Source organism: Melanotaenia boesemani, chromosome 20, assembly GCF_017639745.1.
Source record: "Melanotaenia boesemani isolate fMelBoe1 chromosome 20, fMelBoe1.pri, whole genome shotgun sequence".
NCBI lineage: Eukaryota > Metazoa > Chordata > Actinopteri > Atheriniformes > Melanotaeniidae > Melanotaenia > Melanotaenia boesemani.
Genome location: NC_055701.1, coordinates 5,824,480 through 5,845,572, shown reverse-complemented (window position 1 = coordinate 5,845,572; position 21,093 = coordinate 5,824,480). Strand labels below are relative to the sequence as shown.

At 38.9% G+C, this 21,093-nt stretch overlaps 1 protein-coding gene across 3 annotated transcripts in view; it reads right to left on the bottom strand.

Annotated features, from left to right (window-relative positions):
- The window catches only part of alk (ALK receptor tyrosine kinase), a 478,089-nt gene that overhangs the window by 25,804 nt on the left and 431,192 nt on the right, over positions 1-21,093 (bottom strand). For all 3 annotated transcript variants that reach the window (XM_041971293.1, XM_041971294.1, XM_041971295.1), the window contains 8 exons: positions 16,211-16,376; positions 14,806-14,953; positions 8,723-8,833; positions 7,777-7,918; positions 6,892-7,059; positions 5,093-5,191; positions 1,286-1,441; positions 302-415 (listed from right to left, as the gene is read on the bottom strand). In XM_041971293.1, the coding sequence (XP_041827227.1) occupies positions 302-415; positions 1,286-1,441; positions 5,093-5,191; positions 6,892-7,059; positions 7,777-7,918; positions 8,723-8,833; positions 14,806-14,953; positions 16,211-16,376 (1,104 nt within the window). The remainder of the gene's footprint in view (positions 1-301; positions 416-1,285; positions 1,442-5,092; positions 5,192-6,891; positions 7,060-7,776; positions 7,919-8,722; positions 8,834-14,805; positions 14,954-16,210; positions 16,377-21,093) is intronic.

Below are 21,093 nucleotides of genomic sequence, written 5' to 3'. Positions count from 1 at the left end.
CACAGCTGTGTGACATTTACTGGAGGTCCTGATGAGATGTGGGATTCACAACTGTGACACAGAAAGCGTATGACGGTTTCCTCGGTATCCCCATCAACCTGTTTTGGTCCAGTGTTAGGCTGCAGTATTCGAAAGCTCCTCGTTTCTTGCAACATGTTACTACTCCTGAAGCCACTAGAGCTATTCATCTGCAGGTTGCTCTTTAAAAAGAATGCAGGGACTAGATGTTGATTTAAAATTTATATGAGTGCCAATTAGAACACTTAAGACTAACTAATGATTAAGGTTTGTTTGCACTTACTTATCATGACTCCAGAAACGACCAGCAGCAGGGCGGCGATGAGGGCTGAGGTGCCCACAGACAGACCGAGGGCCAGGTGGGAGAGAGACGGCTGATGGGGCGTCAGGGACGCCTCTGCACGACAAGAGGAAACAACAGCGTTATACAGTTGCTATCTTCCCCTGTTGAGTATTAACATTCACTTCGCCACACAGATCCCCAACTTAATTAATGATGTGAAAGAGATGACACAACAGAGCAAAGGAGTAGCGATGGCTGGTGCATGACAATTCGTCTTCAGTGGGGAAGGGGAGGATCTCTTTTCTCTTGTCTAAGCAGAGGAACAAACCTGCACACCGGCAGAAACCATATTGAGGCTGTGACCTTTTACGACCCAGCATCATATCATTATCCTATGCTTGTCATTAATCAGATCAGATCTGGAGATCATACTACAGGACAAGCACACACTCTGGGTCATTAGGATATTAGAGTCATGTTAATCAATGTGAGATCTACATTCATAAATGTTTACTTCTCTTAAGATTACAATTCATAGCTGAGGGGGAAATTTCCATCCTCTTGTTGCAGTTTAATGCTTGGACATGGACAACCAGATACAACATCAGAATCCAGGTAAAGCTGTCACTAACCCCTAACATATTAGAAAAGAGATGTTTTATGTGACAATGGCACATTAAACTGTTATATACATTTTTATGAACCAGTTATCTTAGCCTACTTATTAATAATTATTACGACTGATTAAAGCTCTATAAAACATTTCCGCAGAAGATTCTGCAAAGCACAGACCTTTCCAGGTCTAATTACTTTTGGAGATAAATTAATTATCTGTTCTCTGAGTCTTAGTCTATTAAAGGTACAGTTTAGTTGAAATCATTTTTCCTTTCTCAATTTGGTCTCATTTCCTAACCCTGCAAAAAAGAGTCGGACTATAAGCTTGCCATTACACGAGCAGTGCTGCATAAGAACAATAAGTCAGACCTGAGGCGTTGTGGCAGGACACACCGTCTGGTGCCAGGATGAGCTCTTCATCACAGTAGCAGATGATGCTGTCCTTGTTCTCGTGGCATTCGCCGCTTTCGCAGTGGCTGCAGTTCTGAACGGGGCTGATGATCACCTCACCATCTCCCTCCATAGCTGAAGGCACACACAGGCACAGATTAAATATTTTGAGGATGTTGAAATGAGTAAATTTACTGGAAATGTTCCTGATTAAAGTGCAACTTTCCTAGATCTTATCCTCCCCGCCATCATCATCCTGCATCATCCTTCCAGCTTTTCATTACCTCCACATTTCAGAAAACAAACTGTAGCTCAGTCTGATTTCCAGATGTGTGTCTTGCATAAAGGTTAGGAAACTGAGGATGATCAGGAAGTCCCAGAGAAGAAAAAAGATCTATTATTCAAATGATGCTGTGCTGCATGTGGTTGGAAACAAGGAAACACCTTGAACTTATCTAAGCAGCTCAAAAACAAACAGCCAGATTTGCATAGCAAGCTCAAGATGAGGAAACTTTTTAACTTCATCCTTTTTTTTTTAAATAAATGACTTCAAAGATATGAATGGGACTAAAAAACTAATGGCTTATAATGATTCTGATGTTAAAATTCTTATAAAAAAAATAAAACTTGAACTTAAAAGAGAATCATTAGGCCTGAGCCCTGAAGGTGGTGTGGAGGCCTACTGAAATGCAAGCATTTATTATTTGTCTTCTTCTTCAGGATTCTTTTTATGTCTTTATGAATTGCATTTCACTTGCCCCAAATATCACCAAAGCATACCCTCCTCCCTTCAGTGCCCCCTATTGTGCCAGCTCCATCACTGCACCTCATTAATCTTTATGAAACTTAGGATACATATTCTACATGCCAGGGCAGACAAAAAAAATCTTCCTGAAGTGATGGCCTAAACAGGAAGTCAGCCATTTTGCTTTGAAGTCGTCATTTGCAGATATCAGATTTTAACTTCTGTAGATTTCATTATGCTGCCCTTGCCCTTGGGCTGGGTTAATGGGTTTGGCTGTGGTGGTCCCTTAGATTTTAAAGTTCTGCAGTGCAACACAAAACTGATAAAACTATTGATATAACTAAATATAATCTACATACATGAGAATATTTGCTCTTAAACTCCTACTGGTATCCATCCTTACAACACTGACAAGCCTTCAATCACATCAGCAAAGGAAACTAGACTTTTGTACTAATTTTGCACTGAAACAGAAGCTTGTTTTTTTTGGTAATATCATCGGCATTCCTTGCTGCCTGGCCTGTGCACAAGACGTACACATCTATATGGGTTTTTGGCTTGCAGTCTGTAATTAAAGCCAAGTTTTTTTTTGCTTAAACTATATTAATTTACTGATCCTCTGTCATGGTGTGTGAGCCAGAAGCAATCCGCTGTAGTGTGTCTGGAGCAAAGTCTGCAAACTCACTGTCCTCCATGGAACGAGCACTTCCTGCCATGAAGAGTTTTAAACAGATTTTACATCATTTTCTCAATTTTGATATAAATAAGCACATTTTTTAAAATTGTGACCAGCAGCAAGCAGGGACAAAGCAGTTTATTGTGAATTAGTTATGACCAGTGCTATTTGGTCATGTGCTATTTAGTAAGCAAAGCCAGTGCTTTCTGCAGAATCTATTTTCTCAACCATTTTTCCACATGATTCTCTTATCGGTTCTAAGTTCACACACATAAATATAAACCCAGACAACACTGGAATGGTTTCCAAGGAAGAATGCAAATGTCTTGAATCCAGCTGCTGACTGCATGCTAATGATGTGGATCTTTAGACACAGTTATGTTGAGGGGTCTGCTAGAACGAGGAGCAGGATTAGGATTTAGTTTTAGTTAAACAACTGTATGGGTTTCTGATTCACTGCACTGAGGTAGTGATTTTATTACAACTAGATCTGCACATACAACATAAAATCATGACATATTCAACGGATTTTTAAATGCCACTGTGAGGATAAACAGTATCAAACACAGCTGTTACACACTTAGAGTCAAAAGTACCAGAGCAGGTGTGTCCAGACCTGTGATATGTTTTCATTAGATGTCATGTGGAACCATGTTTGGAATAAGCACTGGAGACATCCATCCATCTTCTGCTTAACTAGATCGGGTCGCAGAGGCAGCAGGTTCCCCCAGAGTCGCTCAAAAGACCTCCAGAGAGGGCCCATTCACTCCGGCCTTTTTGATTCAAATCTTTTCAAAAAGGAAGCATCCTAATCAGATATCTCTATACCGCCTCAGCTGATCTCAGTCGGCCTCAAATATGCTCAGTAGTGACACACTTCCTGTAAAAAGCTTGATCGCTGCGTCACCTCTAGGCTACAGCCATCATGACTGTTACAATCATATGGATTATTCTCATGACCACTACAGGTTGTTATGCAGACCAGGTTTTAGGGATGACAACAATCTCATAGTTACACATACAGCGACTTCAAGAAAAAAAAGGTTGAGAGTCCATAGTTTAAATAAATGGGAAATCTCACAAAATAGTTAATTTATTACATGTATATACTGTATATTTCTTTTTCTCTCTTTTATATGAGCAAATTTAGCAAGATTCAATAAACCTCTTCAATAAACATTCCTCAGTTCCTAACAGCATCTGGACTGGATGACTTTATTTCTTTTGCATCATTTCTGAAGTAGTTTGCTGTATTGCTGGACATAAATATTGATTTTTTTTTCAATAAACACAGTAGATGGCTTTTAAAAAATTATTTAAATCTGAGTTCAGTAATTTCTCAAAGTGACACCAATCACATGCTGCAAATGATAAATGACAAACGTCAGCTCGGTGTCCTGAATGATGAATGATGGTGAGCATAAAGTTAATCATCAGATCATTACTGTTTATCAAACCGGTTGACAATGAATAACTTTTTTAAGTGTTTCCCTCACTTCCATTGTTTTCACTAATTGTTTTTGTTGTTGCCACCCCTGAATCCACGTCTCTGAATCAGTAAATGACACCATGTTGTTGTGGAGGATAAATATTGAATGTGAATCAGGAAAAAGTGATGAGACGTGGTTGTGTTTTACCCTAAATCAGCTCCAAATTAATCAAATCACTTAATAATTTAGCATTCATTTATTTTTCCTATTTTAAATTAAATGTTCTATGTCCTAACTTGCTGTCAATTACAATCTTTATTCAAGCTATTTTTTTTTTTTTACAAAAAGCTGTGGGAAAGAAGCAATAGAGATGTGTGAACGAGATTTTGATATCTATCAAAATTCCATGTTTATTCATATCACAGCAGCTGAAACTACAGAGGAAAATAAGGTGTGCAATGTAAGAAGAAAGTCATTTATATTTACAGAAAATCATAGAGGAAGGTGGGTGAAAAGTGAGGATTACCGAGGTTCTTCAGCAGACAGCACCACCTCTGCTAAACCTCAGTGTGACAGATGGAGGCGATTATTTTACCGCAGTCTAGAAACTCATTTAAAAGAACACTTCAGTGTGAGTTTCTCGTTTATTTCCTACTTCTACTTCTCTGTAAATCCAAGTCGAGAAGTATTAACAAGCTTTTGTAGCAACTACTTATGATTCCGGTCAAATAGTGTTTTAAATGTCTGCCATGTTCAAATGTACAAGAAGGAAAGAGCAGAGGTGGAACAGCAGGTTTCCATTGCTGACTACTTCACTGTAATCATTAGAGAAGCAATACGTCAAGGAGAATAAAATATTTACTACTGAAAATAACAGAGGAATCATATACTAGTTTGTTGACGATGTGAGCCGGCTACTGATAATCTGACTTTACCTTTCAGGGGATACAGGAAGGGCTCTCCGTCCGGGCCGAGGAAGGATGTACCATCATCACCATCAGTTTTGGGGTTGTCATCTAGTGAGGTGTTACCACCTAGAAACGAGGAGGTCAAACACGCACAGTTAACACTGACAGAAATTATGAGTAGTCAGAAAATAACGCCTCCACCAACCTGTTTTCCTTCTGTGTGTACATGTGTCATCGAAGGGCACAAAAACCTTATAAAGCGAGAACTGGCTGACTGCAGCTAAATGCAACAATATCCAGCATTTTAACAAGATTTTAGAAAATTTTCTGTTTGGTTTCAAGTTGTGCCAGAGTACTGAAACGCCCCCTTTATGGGTTTTTAATGATCTTCTTTTAACTATTGATTTGGGATCCTCTGCCATTCTGATGCTTTCAGACCTGGCTGCAGCCCACCAGATCCCTTTTCATGTTTCATGAGTGTGTAGGCGTCAGAGGCACTGCCTTAAACAGGTTCTGGTCTTACTTCTCACTCTCTTAAACAGCACTCCTCTTAGTTGTTGGGTCCCATAAGGATCTGAAGACTTAAGTCTGCTGCTGTCGTCATTTTACATGTCACCTCTGTCATGGACCCCCTGTGCTCTTTGGGGACCTCTCTGGGGGTCAGTCTAAAGGTCAGTTGGTCTAAAGGATTTATAAGCTTGGCTGGCTTTGATCTTTCTAATCTAAATGAAAGAAAACAAGGTATATATTTGGTAAATCTGAGCAACTAAATGGCGTTCATAGTGTTCTTGGTCTACTGATGTCTGACAGTCGACTTCAGGCTAGAAATCTTCTACCAGAAGCTCTACCAACCAGAGATTTGGAAAAAGTCATCCACTAGCTCATTATGTGTCTGTTGCAACTCCTTTTCTCCCAGTTTAGACCAGTCACCTCATCGCTTGTAGATTGGTCTGACTGGAGCTGCTCGTGTGCTGGAGGGGAGGATCATATCACCTCTGCTCTTCACTGGCTTCCTGTTGGTTTTAGGATTCAGTTTAAGATTTTTTACTTTAAATGGTTTGGATCCATAATATTAGTCAGAGTTGCTACACCAGCTTGCTCCAGTTGGCGCTCTGAGGCTTTCAACCAGATCCTCCTGGAGTTTCCATGTTCCAGGATCATATCTGGGGTGATAGAGCTTTTGTTGGCTCCTAAACACTGCCTCTTCAGATTAGAGCTTCTCACAAACGTTCTGGTTTTACGCCCTGACTTAAGATTTGAGCTTGACATTTATTTACACTTTCTATTTTGTTCAATTTTTTTTTATGATTTATGTTATTTGTTTTATATTTTTAATATTATTTCATTGTACAACACTTGGGCAGCTACAGTGGTAGTAAATGTGATCTAAAAATAAACTTGACCTTAACCTGTTGTTATTGAAGGAAATTATAGGGCATTATTATGAGAAAATAAAGAGAGCTACTAGTGTATGTTTGACTAATTTATTTACAATGATTGCACATCTATTTTTCTCATATGTTTTTCTCTATTTTAGCTTGTTCTGTTTCTATTTAATTTCTTTTATTCTTTTTTGTTGTTTTAATTCTCCTTCTTCTCTCTTTAATTTGTCTTTGTCCATACAAATAAACTCGTCTTGCTTCTTAATTGATCAGTTAGAGTAGGAGGACATGCAGCTATCTTTAGGATTTAGTTTGATCCCTGGTCTACAGAAACTCATTCACATTCAAAATGAAGTGCAGATGGCATCATACATGTAAACTTGCCCCAAACCTGACAGCTTTGTTTATGAAGCTTTTCTGGAGCTTGGTCAGTCAGGAACTAACCTCTGTAACCTCCTCCGCCACCACCAGACATGCAGCCACCGCCGCCGCCTCCGAAGCCGCCGCGGGTCTGCCAGAACTTTTGACAGGCCTGCCCTCCCTGGCCCCCCAGCACTAGCGGTCTGCCACCCTGGCTCGGAGGAAGACTGTCATTCCAGCCTCCACCTCCACCTGTCCACCATAAACACGTGTAAAGTGGTTCACAATGCAAGGCAATGCAAACAAAGAACACTTAATCATGCAAGCATCGGTCCCTTATTACACAATCCCTTTAGGGAGATGTGGTATGCTGAGATTAAATTTACAGGTAATTAGGTTTACAGTAATCCCCAATGCAAAACAATTTAATTCTCTATTTTCATTTCCTTCGTTTTTCTCTGGGACCTGACAGGAACAAGCAAACATTTCCCCTCACTAGAGAAACCCTCACCAGACATGCTAAATATTTCATTTTTCATACATAGACCTTTCTCAAAAGTAAACCTTAAGCTTTGAAAAGAGGGAAAAAAATCAATATCTGTTCTTTGTTTGACTTCTACAAGAAGCACATAGAACCTGCAGTGTGTGTTAATGTTGCTTTACATTTACTCCTGCCCTGTAATGAGGTGTGGACAAGGTGTGCGTTATGAATAAACATGAGAGCAACACTGTCTTTTTTCCCTTGCTTTAACACAGCCAGCGGCACAAAGAGGTGGAATATTTATGACATACATTAAGATTTAAGTAAACACCTTCAGGCTATACGAGTGTGCATACAAGTGTAGTTAATGTACAAATGAACATGGCTCATTCTCTTTTAGCTCTTTTCTTGTTTTCTGTAGTTGCACATAATGTCCTGTTACAGCTGTGAGACCTGTAGCAGCATCATTTTAAAGCTGTGTAGTCTACCTGCAGCCTGGGACTTCCCGTTGCGTCCCGGTTGGGCGGGATCATAGTCCATCTGCTCCAGCTGGGTCTCTGATTGGCTGCTGTAGCCCCGTCCGCCTCCACCAGCAGCGATGATGAGAGGGATGTAGACTTCTCTGTCCACCTGGGTCAGCATTGTGAACAGCTCAACTTTTTGCAGTCATCTTCAGTGAATAGTTCAACAGTTTGAAAAAGCAGCACATGCATGTGCAAAAAAGGCCATGATATTTATACTGTCATGGCAATCTACATTATTTACTATGAGGCTAAAACAACTATTTAGAAGTCCCAGCCAGTGCAGATCATTCCTGCTGCATGGCTTTGCCTCATGTGTTGCAGGTGTCTGAGTTTTCCCAGCTTTGTGCTGCAGCTACTTCTAGCCTTCATAGAATAAAACTAAATTTATATTCACTGTGTTGTACATGGCCCGAAAGCACGTTGCAATACCTCCCCCCACACTGTTTCACCATACTCTCAGAATGAATTATATTAACAATGTGCATGACTACAGGCCACTAAAGTATGCATGAAGCACATATACACACCTGTGGCTACAGGTGAGCTAACCGCTAAGGTAACGAACAGCTAACAGCTCACAGACAGAGAAACAGCAGGAATATTTTAACCAGTAGGAGGAAAACTTACAGCTGGTCAGTAATGAACTTTCCAGTATCTACAGAAGGCAAGAAGTTATTCCATTAATATGACGACTGGTCTGAATTAAAGCCAGAACGACACTGAAAGAGAGCATTGATAAACCCAGTGGTGCACGATTCTGGTGCTTTGCAAAATTTAGAACCGGTTCCTGAGTTTCGACTCCCATCCCTACCCCACTATCCTTTCAGTTTTCAATAATGCATTTTAGCAGTTCTTAGTTCCTTTAGTTTGTTGTTGCCAATACAGCAGCTACTCAGTGGCACCATCTTACCTTGAACACATAGGTGGCCCCACCACCTCCACCTCCACCCCCTCTCACTTGACTTTTGCTCTTCAACGGGCTGCTCTGCTCCACGCAGATCTTATTCAGTATGTCGTTGGCCTGCAGGGAGTTAGAGGCATGTCAGTTCACTGAGGTTTGCAAAACTTGTCTGTACTGCTAATTCACCAGTATTTTATATCATTTTTAACATCTGTATACCAAAAACAGCGGCCATGTTTGTCATCTTTGCTGCAGGTGGGAAGATTTACCAAATTGCCTGATTTTTTATATAACCCCATAAAGACATACCGATGATCAGCTTGTTGCTGTTTCCTTCTGCTCCCATGAGCAATAGTGTGTTTATGAAAACTGAGCCAGACAGTTTGTTAGTGAATGATGTCAGCTGAGATTTTATGAGCTGATGTCTCAGCCTGGAGCCAGCCCTACTTTTGAGTGTGAAGGGGCACAAGTTTTCTTTCTTTCTGTCTGAACTTCTCTCCTACACAAACACACTCACAGCTGCTCATTTCGAGCCTCAGCTCCCATATCTGCCTGAGCTGAATCTCTGAAGGCCATGAGTGGAGGAGGAGGTGGCTGACTGTGATTGATAGGCGAGAGGGTAAAAGGCAGTATGTTCAAGTGTTCTCAGATTGCACTCTAATGCTGTACTGATGTTGTAAGTTTCCTCTAAGTTGAGTTTAAGTCTGAGAGAGAAAAAGAGAAGTGTGTGTATAAGTGTGAGCATGTCTCAAAACAATGGAGGTCTTATTTTTGTCACCAAAGGAAAATCTGGGTGTGAGGTGTTCTTGTTGTCAATTCTGGGAGGAAAAAAGAAGATGATTTCAGTTTCACTTTGACACTGTCATCTCCCTCTCTACTCTACATCATGATGTTTGTAATACCTGATTACTGTAGTGGGGACCCTGCTTGCTAAGCTAAGTGTGATGCTTCTAGTAAACAAAACTACAAAACACAAACTAGCTAAATCAGAATACAAAGACAACTCACCTATAAAAACTCACAAGACACCAGTTCTAGCTGCAAGCAGGTCACAGACTCTTTCCTAAATGAGCTAAATGACCTTTACATCTGTTCTGAGAAAACTCTGTTTTAACATGATCTCATTATATTCGATGACTTCTATGACTTTAATGGTTTAAGGTGATTTTTTTGTTCATTTCTCTTAGTGTGCCTCCAGCTCATAAGCAGTTGATAATTAGTTAATAATAAAACACACTTCACTGAAGACACTGCAGCATAATAATAATAATAATAATAATAATAATAATAATAATAAATGCATTTAATGCATATATTACAGCCAAAAGATGAAAAGTTCTCCAAAAGACAAAAAAGTAGTAGTGTACTACTACTATGAGTAGTATACTGCAATAATTCTGCTACATATTTAACAAACCTATAGGAATGAGAATCAGCTCCATATGCATGCTCATTTATTGTAGGTTAATTCTATAGTTCAAGAAAAGCAGAGTACCTACGTCTCAATTTATGATTTCCTTAGCTTCATTCTGTATGTTTGTATAGGTACAGTTCGTTTTTAAATGATTACTTTTACTCTGAGTTATTAAGTCACTGTGTTTTTCTTTCATTAAAAAGACATGCATGTGCATGTATCAAAAGAAAAACATAACAAAAACACAATGCTAATAAGTAGAGATTGATGGGTTGGGTTATCCATACATGTTTACTAATTATCCCAATTAAATACCGATTAACTGAATGTACTGTGTCAAGTAAAACAAGCGCACCCTACAGAAGGTAGATACTATTTGCTCCATCAGCATTTATTTAGCATTTTATTGGCTGGAGGATGTTTGACAGACAGCTCATTCAGCAACCCAAGCGAGAAAAAAAAATGTAAGCACACAAGTTTTTAAAGAGCAGAGGATGGTCTGAGTGTGAAGGAAAGAGACCAAGCTTTAGCGCTGGAGATTTAAACCTGCAGCACTAAACTTGAGAAAAGGAGCAGAGTTTTAAAAGGAAGAACATATATTTGAGAGCAAGAATTGACTTTTTGAGTGTGAGAGCAGTTTTAAGAGAGGGCAATATGATATTTGAGTGTAAAAATAACGCTTTTGATTAAAGAACAGAAGTGCGCTTTCTCAGTTCCAGGAAGCAACAGGGCAAAAATGACCCCCAAGAATCACCATAACGACTGTGTTACGGCCCCAGGCTTTGGCCTTTGTGAAAGTATTTGAATTACTGTTTAGCCGGCTGTCTGGATCCGCTTGGCAAGTACCTAGCTGTGCCATGTCCAGTCTGCTATTGGCTGGCTGTGTCATCACCCACCTGTGATTGGCTCATTCGTCTGCTGCCAGCCTGGGGCTCCACTACTTAAGCACAGATCTGACAGTCATTCAAGGCAGCTGTGGCTGTTTAGACCAGCCTGCCGATTCAGGTCTTTGGACTTGTGGTTGTGTGTTCTTTTGCTTATCTGTGAACTAGGTTGACTTGCTATATGAAGGCTGTGAAAAGCCTTGGGTGGGCTCATTTGGGTGCTGGTTCTTTATTCTTGTTATAATTAGGTTTTGTGAATGGCCTTAAGCTTTAGGTTTGATTGTTAAAATCAAGCACTATTGTATAACTTTTGAGGGATTGGCTGGATTTGAGTTTCTTTGTCTTTTGTTTTCAGATTGGATTTTTTTTTGTCCGTTTTTTGTTGTTTTATATGCCCCTTTAACTTTGCAATATCATTTCCTGTCTGTAATGTTACCACCCTTTTTTACCTAGCAGAGCTGGGGTTGGAACAGTGTGAAATCAAAATGAGTCTGAAACATATTGCTTTAAGTAAAAGAAGTGTTTTAAATGTGTTTTGTATGATTTTAGAGAGGAAAAAGAAATTATCTTGTAAAAAGAGGGTCCAGGCAAGAAATTTGAACTCACAGAACTTAACAGTTCAGGTTTTAGTTACGCTAATAACTATGTTGTTTTAATCATCCTGAGGAAAAGTAAGCTGATAAAAATTTAAAAATGGTAAATTTAAAATATTTAGCAGCCTCTGAGCAGCTGAGCAGTCTCAACAGCTAAATTATCTCCAAAAAAGCTGACAAAATCTTAAAAGGTTTGTTTTTTCAAGGGGGCAGGGGGCGGGGTATCTACCTCAGTGCATAGTGTAATTATGAAATTATAGTTCACAGGAATGATGAGGACCAAGTTGAGAGTCTGCTGCTTTTGGGTGTCAGAAGCTTTTTCATTGTTCTTATGACTGTCGGGCAATATTCCCTTTTAAATTTCATGTCTGTAACGCAGGAACTGCAGACACCCCCAAGCAGGAGATACCTTTTAAATTGCTAATAAGCAATCCTAGATTCCAGTAAGAAAATCGGGGTTAACATATGGCTTAAGAATAGACATTACTCCAGATCGTTCTTGCTTAATAATCGTTGCGCCATTAACCAAAACTGTTTATTATTTCTAGATTGTTGCAATAACCCTTAACTAATTACTTTTTTTTTCTTTAAAGAAGAAAAAAAAAGCTAATTTAAGAGGTAATTCATACAATGAGGCTTCAAAATTAGACCAGATGGAGGATGTATTGTTAGTAGTAGTAGTAGTAGTTCAGTTTAGAATGTAAAGGATATTCAACTGATATTTAGGGAGATCCAGTCTCTTCTCATCCATTCAAAGCTGCAAAGTCTATGTTCATTCCAGAGGAAATAATTAAACCAGCCCTTCACTTCCTTTTATTGAGTAAATAAGATTGGGATCATTCTAGCAGGAGAGGACCAAAATTCATCTTAAGAGAGGAAATCTTGCCTAGCCAGGACAACAGGAGATGGGGGGGAGTTTCATTGACCCAGAGCTTGTTTAGGTTTTCTATGTAAGGGAATGAAATTGGCTTTAAATATTTGGTGGCACTCTGAAGTGATATATCCATGTACACAAATCTTTATGAGGACCATTTCAAAGGAAATGGAACAGGGGAATTGAGAGTTTATTGCCTAGAGGCAACACTCCAGACTTGAAAAGTTTTTTCCAATCCTAGAAAAAGCTCTAAATTAAAAAAAAAAAAAAAATACTGTACCATGTGGAAAACTGATGTACCTGTGCATTAAAATAACAAAATATCATCAGCATATAAAACAAATTTTAGAGATTTTTTCCAAATGCAAGAACATATATTATTTGGTTATGCCATGATTGTCTCAGCTAAAGATTGTATTGCTAGAGCAAAAGGCAGTGGAGACCCAGTAAAACATCCTGTGCACATTCCTGGCTCCTGTTCTTGAACTGTTGTGGAACTATGAGCAGGCTTGTTGTCTTCAGAGTAAAAAGCACTAATGGGACAATAAAAGACAATGAGCTATATCAGATAAGCTAGCCAAGGCCATTCAGGGTTTTGTATTAAATAAGAAGTACTTTAAAACTACTCTATAGTATAGAGTATCCCTAGGTTTTCAATGCAACTACCCTAAACTAGAGAAATCTGAGAATTATTTGGGCTTCTAGCTAAAGTGGAATAACAAGAGTTTGTCCTTGAAAATGCATCCTGATACACGTTGTTCCTGATTTTGGCAGATGAAAGAATGCTGTTCTACAATACTGCTTCATGTGTGAATAAAAGAGAGACTTCAGCAAAGATGACTCAAAGATTTAGTACTGGAGGTTAAAAAAGAAAAGTCATCCAGAACAACTATGGAATTGAAAAACGAATCTCTGAGGATTTTTAAGGGCGAAAACAATTACCTCCGTTTTGTCTGAATTTAAAAGGGCATTCAAGCTATTATATCTCCAAGAGCTCTAGCCTCAATACTTTCTAAGTAATTTTGGATAAAAGCTTCTTCCAAAAGAACGTCATTTTCTGCTGCCCATTGGTTGGCTGTTATATCGCTTCAGTGTCCAAATGTGGTACAAAGTCAACCAGAAAAAAAGCCTTTAAGGTACGTTATTATTCAGTCCCTAAAACCCTCATTGAGCCTTTAGAACAGTTTGGTCCAAATGTGCATATAGAGAAAAACTTCAGAAATAAACTTTATTTTTTTGTTTTCCCCAAAAAGATTAATTAAAACCAGTGTATTACTACAAAATACCTGTAGGAAAATCTCAGGTTTAGGTTGGAAGTAAAAAGGTAGAAAGACTCAAATTTTCCAAGCTTCTTACTTCTTTTACCCACTCCATTTAAACACAAATATACATGTCTATATATTTAAATATATTCTAAAGATGCTCATTACTTTAGTTTCCATGTGTTTGCATGATTATTTTCTAATTAGACATCATTGTGAGTATTTCTATTACCAAGAATGATTTCAATCTCCATGGCTGAGGTGGTAATTGTTAGACATGATGATTCGTTTATGCATCCATCAGCATGTGACAGATGTAACATTGTTAAAAAGACTAATGAGAGATTAAAATATAAAGTGTGTGACATAAAGAGCCAATAAATGATGACATGGGTGAGCTGAACACTGCAGTTGGAGCAGATTTTGAGCAATAATAATAATTCTGAGTGATTCCTTGTCCCTGGCCTCATTTAGGTAAACTGTCTCAAGTTATGGAGAAATGCATTGTGTTACTTTTTCTTTTTAGTTTTTATTTTCTTTTATATGTGAGTTCAGAGATAATGCACATCTACCACAGTCTTGTTACTAAGAAAATGTTTATGTACTTCTGATGTGTACAGAAACTGTGCACATTGGGGTGGTACTTAGTTCAAACCTGCAGTAAATTCAGCTTCAAGAGTTTGCAAATGAGCATCCAAACAAGTCTGATTTTGGAAAGAAAATTGAAATAAGACCCACAGGCCAAAATAAGCTAAAACATTCATAGTTCACTCCACTGGTGAACATTTCACCAGAGAAGAATTGACTTTAAGTGCAACAAAATATATATAAGCAGGCAATTTTAATCCTCCTACACTGCCATTGTTTGGAGAATATTAGCACACTGGAACGAATATATGACTGTTTAACAAAAACAATAATAATCAAGTTATTTTCATATTTACAATTATTTTACACTTGTTTTAAATCCTTATGACGCTTCCCTGTAGGTTCCTTTATGCTCTTGAGTTACAAGTAATTGCATGATGGTTAACACACTGGGCTGCAGTAAAGACAAAGACTCACATTGGGGCAGGCGTCCTCTCCTTGTTGTCCCACCAGGATGTGAAGCAGTTCACCCCTCCTCAGCAGGAAGTCGCCTGTGATGTAAACACCATGTGACCTGCTCATGGCCAACACGCTTCGCCCACCAGCTGCACCGTAAGCAGTGATCCTGCGGTTCGAACAAACATGCAGATGCACACACGAGCCAGATAGAGGAAAGTTATTTTAATGGTTATTTTAAATTTTACATACTTTAATTTAGTTTGAAAAGTTTTCATAAGAGAAGGAAAAAACGGTTTTCACAGCAACATGACGATGCATATTTTGAGCTGTCAAGTGATCAGCTGCAGCTAGAGGCTAATTCTTCATATATTATCCCCTGCAATGTGAAACAGCCAAATGAATTTGGAAACATTAAAACACACTCTCACGCCAGGTGTTCGGAATGAAAGTCTTTGACCTAACATGGCTCGATGCTCTGAGGGCCAAACAAAACCAGGCTGCAGCAGCACACAAACACTCCAGCTTTCCTGCCAGAAAGTAAAAGCTAAACTTGACTTGTGTTTTACAAATGCTTTGATAATTTTCTTCCCCGGTGGTGGAGAACAAGGATGTCGCCTGGTGCTTACTGGCATCTACCTCAGCTGTTTGCCTAATGACTTTTGGGAGCTGCAGAGCACATATTCATCTCTGTGGCCGTCTGTCAGCTTCATTTAAAGACCTTGCCAGCTAAACAGGGCTGCATCAAGACCAACTGTGGAATTTGTGTGCAGACAGTGTGTTTTATAAAAACTTGAGGACATATATGAAAACAATTTTATGGCTTAAGGCTTTTGGCAGAGCCTGGAGGTATACGTGCATTAATGTGGCTTGTTTATGTGTGGATGTGGGAGGTATGCTGCAATCAAAATCTAGTTTAAATGCATCCTATTGTCATAAGTGCCCACATGAGGAATGCTGATCTCATTAAAAGGCTGCAGCATCAATCACAGAGCACTACAGAGTTTAAAGTCAAAGTACTTGCTGATTGTTTAGGTGTTTCTAAACCTTGGAGTGCTGCAAAGCCATGGATGTGGGTGGTTTTGAGAATTTGGACTCTCTTCATGCCTTTTAGCTATTATTGCTCCATCCTGTACTCTTTCCTGCAAAAGTCTGGTTGTATTATCTCTCTGTTAGCTCATGAAGGACAGGTCTGCTGCTCTGAGTATTAGAAGTGGGCATTAGGAAGAGGCAGACTTGGTGCAAAGAAATCTAAATTGCACACATGCCAATTATGCAATGTACACAACCACTGCTTGGAGCTCATAATCTCAAATAAATGTACCTTATGAGTGGCCTGATATCACAGTGAGACCCTTCAGAAAAAAGCTAAATTACTCCAGTATTGTAGAAACAGCCATGCTCTCCACACAGGCCTCAGTCCTACCTGTAGGTGCCCGTTTCTGGGACCTGCCACATTTGAATGCCTTTGAAGGGCCCTCGGGTTCCCACTGTCACGTTGACGTTGCTACCCCTGTAGAAGTTGAGGCACTGAGTGGGAGATGGGCCCTCAGGGCCCACAGCCCCACAGGTGTGAAAAGCCCATTTTTTGGCTGCACATGAAGGGAAAAAAAAGAAAAAGAAAAAAAAGTTCAATTCTTTGTAAAGCCCACACAGCTGTAAAAAGACACATTCTGAATTCAGTCACACATGCAGACTTAAACATGAAGGACTGGCTGACATTCAACACACACCACAGACTCATCAGACTTTTGTTCGCCTGTCATTCAGTCCTCTTCCACATTTCCCACTGCTCCACAGCAGATATAAAGCAAATTATTACATACTGGGAGGGCAAGTTCAGTCTGAGAGCCACCCAAATGACAAGCCACTATTATCATATTCACAACTGCAGCAGGGCGCTTAGTGACAGGATCACAGGTGACAAACATTTCTTCTCATTTTCCTTGTAATCCCATGTGTCTGTGCTAATTGGAGTTCTTTTCATTGTAATTAGCTCCAGATCAGTGTTGTCAGACGGACATGAGGGGACTAAGTGCTGCAGCACTTAATCTTGATTTAAGGCTGCAGGGTAGAAGACACCAGAGAGAGAGGCACTTCTTCCTCGCTTCCCCGTCTCCCTCTGTCTGACTGTGGACACTCAGACTACTTTTTATGTATTCCAGACAAGGATGGGCAAATGTGGTACCCGCCAAAGTCAGTCATTACTGTTGTCTGGTGAAATTACTGGTAAAATTGGAAAAATGACCCAGTCAAACAAATCATTAACCAGATTACAAGTAGAAAGTCCAAAAGCATATTTTAGTAGTTCTGGCATTGGCTTGATGTTGTGTATAGAGTGAATTCACAGAGGCACACGTCATATTTTTATATTTAACAAGCATGGGCACGTATTTGCCAAGCTGACCTTCTCACTTATTTATGTCACACATTATTAGTACATTTTTTTCTTAGTACATTTAATAATCTATATTTTATGGATGTAGCTGCGTGGAATTCATATGTCTATACTATGTAATGTTAACATTTTAGTATTTCAATGGAACCAGGCTGTAATCAGGAGGCATCATTTAGTGTGTTTATGAAGTAACAACAAGTCCTCCGGCTGAAATGATCATATTTGCTGATAAAATAATTGAAGAAAAATAACAAAAATGCCAAGAAATCTTAGCATCATACACTGTTGAAGTAACAACTGCAGGTTAGAAAAAAAGGACCCTATCAGTAATTAGTGTACTAGTCTATCATGTGTGTTAATAGTCTGTAAAGAACCTGTTTACCAAAACCTGTGGTACCTTCTTAGAGCATTAAGAGAATCAGTCATTTGGGATTAGCTGGATAATGGCAATTGTGTCTTCTTCCCAAAATTTTGCTTTGAGACACAGGACTACTCACAATAATTAGTCAAGTGGGACTAAATCCACATTTTGGGAATGATCAGGTATCCTTACATGTCTTTGTACAACTAGTTTTTTTCCTAAAAGAAAAAAGCTCTTCCCAGCTCTTCCCCATCAAAGTTGTTGCAGCAGTTAATAATATGCAACCACTTTTCAGCTTGTTAACTTGGGCTTTTTATGATATAATAAGTAAAAGCAATTGATAAACAATTATGCTGACAGCAAATTGACACCATGTCTTCAGCAGCTTCACACCTTTGTTCATTTTGCATGTGCTGCACAGCTGACTTATTTATTTTTACAGTGAAGATGGATGTTATTCCTTCTGTTTGTTTTGTTCTTCTGTTACTGAAAGCCAGGCTCAAGGAAATGTCGTGCATTTGCAAAGTATCTTGGCCAGTTTGAACCTATTTGAATAGGAAAAATTCATTTGAAGGCCAACTACACTCTCTGGTTGTTACAGTCTGAATTTATTAATTTAGCATAGTATAATTGCCATGCTCACACATTTTTGTCAAACTAATCCAATAACATCTAAGTATAGTGTAGTATTTTAAATCTGGTTTCACTTTGAATGCATCGCATCCAGCTAACTACATAAAGCTGTTTTTTTTGTTTTTTTTTAAACCTACCATCTAGTTTTGTCTCTTAAATTTAACCTGTTCTGATCGAGTGTGGATGAGTAAATGAGTAACAAGAACAGTATGGTACATGACAGGAGTCTCAATAAATGTGGTCTCCAAATGAAAACTTGCGTGAAAAGCAGTGATCTTAAACAGTCCTGCAACATTTTCCACTACCACCCCTCCTACCTCTTAATAGAACACCAAAGGATAATTTATTGGTTGTATTTGACACTTGAGTGGACATGCTCAAGAGACAGATGTAAAAATGTCTTTTTTTTCTATTTAATGTTATTTGGTCAAATGAAACTGAATATTTGACATGCTAAATTTTGGTTGTTTATAATGGGCTCGACATTTTCAACTATCTGATTTGTCACTCCCCTTTTTTTCTCCTTAGGGTATGAGTGGATTCACAGTTCAGCCCATCTTATCGATCCTGTTAGTCCATCAACATGAATGACTACACATGAACACACATGAATACACCCCCTAAAACACACAACACAGCTGGTGTAATGAGCCATTGTGTGATGAGCACTTGGCAGAGCAAACAAAAACAAGATTAGCTTTCACAGATGATAGTTCTCTCTAATAACTGGTGTGCACACTCAGTTAGCCCCTCTGACTTGTAACACACATACATACAAACATTTGCACAAATATCCCTGTGAGATTGTGACTGCCTGAATATGATATGAATCTCCCTTCCTGTGAACTTTGCCACTAGTAGTATGCAATTATTATAATAAGCAGTGGCCTCTATCAGAAAGAAATGCAATGGTATTCATCAATGAGGAATTGCTCCAGACATGTCGCATCAGAAAAAGATTTAAAGGAAAAAGAAAACTCTCTCTGACTGGATTGTTCGACTTGCAGCATTTTTCCAGCAGCCTTTAGCGTTGCTGAACATGATTGAAAAAGTCAACAGTAAACACATCAGAATGCATGCCGTGTTTTTTTTATGTAAAGTGCCTTGAAATGGTTTTTGTTGTGAATCACAATCTATTAAAACAGAGTGAATTCTGTTTGACCAACAAAGGCCATGCTAAGGGCAACACAAATATGTGTTTCAGCAAGCAGAAAGCCTTTTCATTTTAGGAAACACTCATCCGCAGCATCTAAGGATTTTTTTTTGTGTGTGTGTACAGACGGATGGTCGAAGTGACAGATGGACTGAGCTGTTATCATCCTGTGCTAGAAGGCATTTTGACTCAAATGTAAATCCTTTTGAAAAGACGTTTTTTTTTTTTTTTAAACTCTAGCCATGATTAAGATTGGTCTAAAATGTTTCTTATCCCCTTATGGGGAAACAGCTGAGTCAATCAGATCTTTGAAGCCGTGTTCAGACCGACAGTAGCTATTTCCCATTCAGAGCAGTGGGGATGCCACCACAGGAGAAGGGACATGAAAGAGTTTTGCATTCATATTATGATTTATCAAGGTTGATTTGTTGGTAGACTGCTGTGTAATGTGAAAATCAAATTGGGTTCTCACTCTGAGACCTAAGAGGTGGGAGGGGGGTGATCCGGTGCTGATAAGCCTCTGAAAGGCAGGACTGCCAAACATGCAATGCTTTAACCCTCATTGCTGAGCAGGTCTGATGCTCAGAATTGTAGCAACAATCACATGACCATACATACAAGTTAGGCGCTTGAAAAAGTTTCCCCATCTCAAAATATGGCAGAAAAACAACATAACTGACAGATTTAAATTCAGCAATAAAAGAGCTTACTCTATGCTGATGCCTTAAACATGTTTGAATTAGGCCTAACTGAGTTGAAACAGCAAGCCGGCGCTGGTTAACTTGCTGTTGTTGCTCAGCTGATTCTCCAGCTACATCTTAATATGGGAGCACACTTTGATGGAAGGCTGAGCTGATTCTGATTGGCTTGGACAATGATTGCTAACAAGTTGCAGACAACAAAAAGAAAGGGCTTTAGTTTTACTTGGCAAATGCTTCTGTTGTTAAATTATAAAAATAAGATTTTTCTTTTGAATACTTTATGAGCTGTTTTTTCCTAATTAAAAAAAAGTATTTAAAAAGTATGGGATATTTAAATGAGACTGTTAAATTGACATTAGTCATGATGTCTGTACCACTGCTTTGCAAAGACGTATGAAAGTGTAACTTTAAAGCCCACATCAATGAGCACAAATGCACATTAAAGTATTTGTGAAATGAAGACTTTATATTCCATCCAACCCTCCTGTCTTAGCTACTTATCCAGCAGTGGTTGTTCTCCTGAGGCTGATCATTAAAAAGATGGATCAAGGATAGCACAGCATGAATGGCTTTGAAAGCTAAGCACAAAGCTTATGGAGCCAATAAGTTCAATTAATTGAAGCCTATGTTGTGAGGCACTGCTTGTTATCCATCTTATATCTGTCTAAGTGACCAATGTTTACCCTCCAAAACCCAAAGTAACAATAACTAGTTAAGTGATTTCTGCAGGCCATTGTTTAGAAACAAGCAAAGCGTGATGCACAGATTGACATCTCCTCCATGTGGCTAATTAGCAAACAGTGAATGGCCAAAACTCTTCTGTGCATGGTGCATTCAGGGACCGACATCTGGCGTTAGAGCCAACCAGATTGCCTCAATCAACATCTCATCTGTCTTTGATTTGACAATAGTTTTCATCTTGTTGTGTGAATGAAATTGGAACACCTTGATCTGGCAATATGCCATCATTTTAAAGAAGCTAACACTTGTAAGTCCCATTATGATAATATGTTTAGGTTTAAGCTTTTTAAATTGTCTTATAAATATGTGAAAACAATGATCT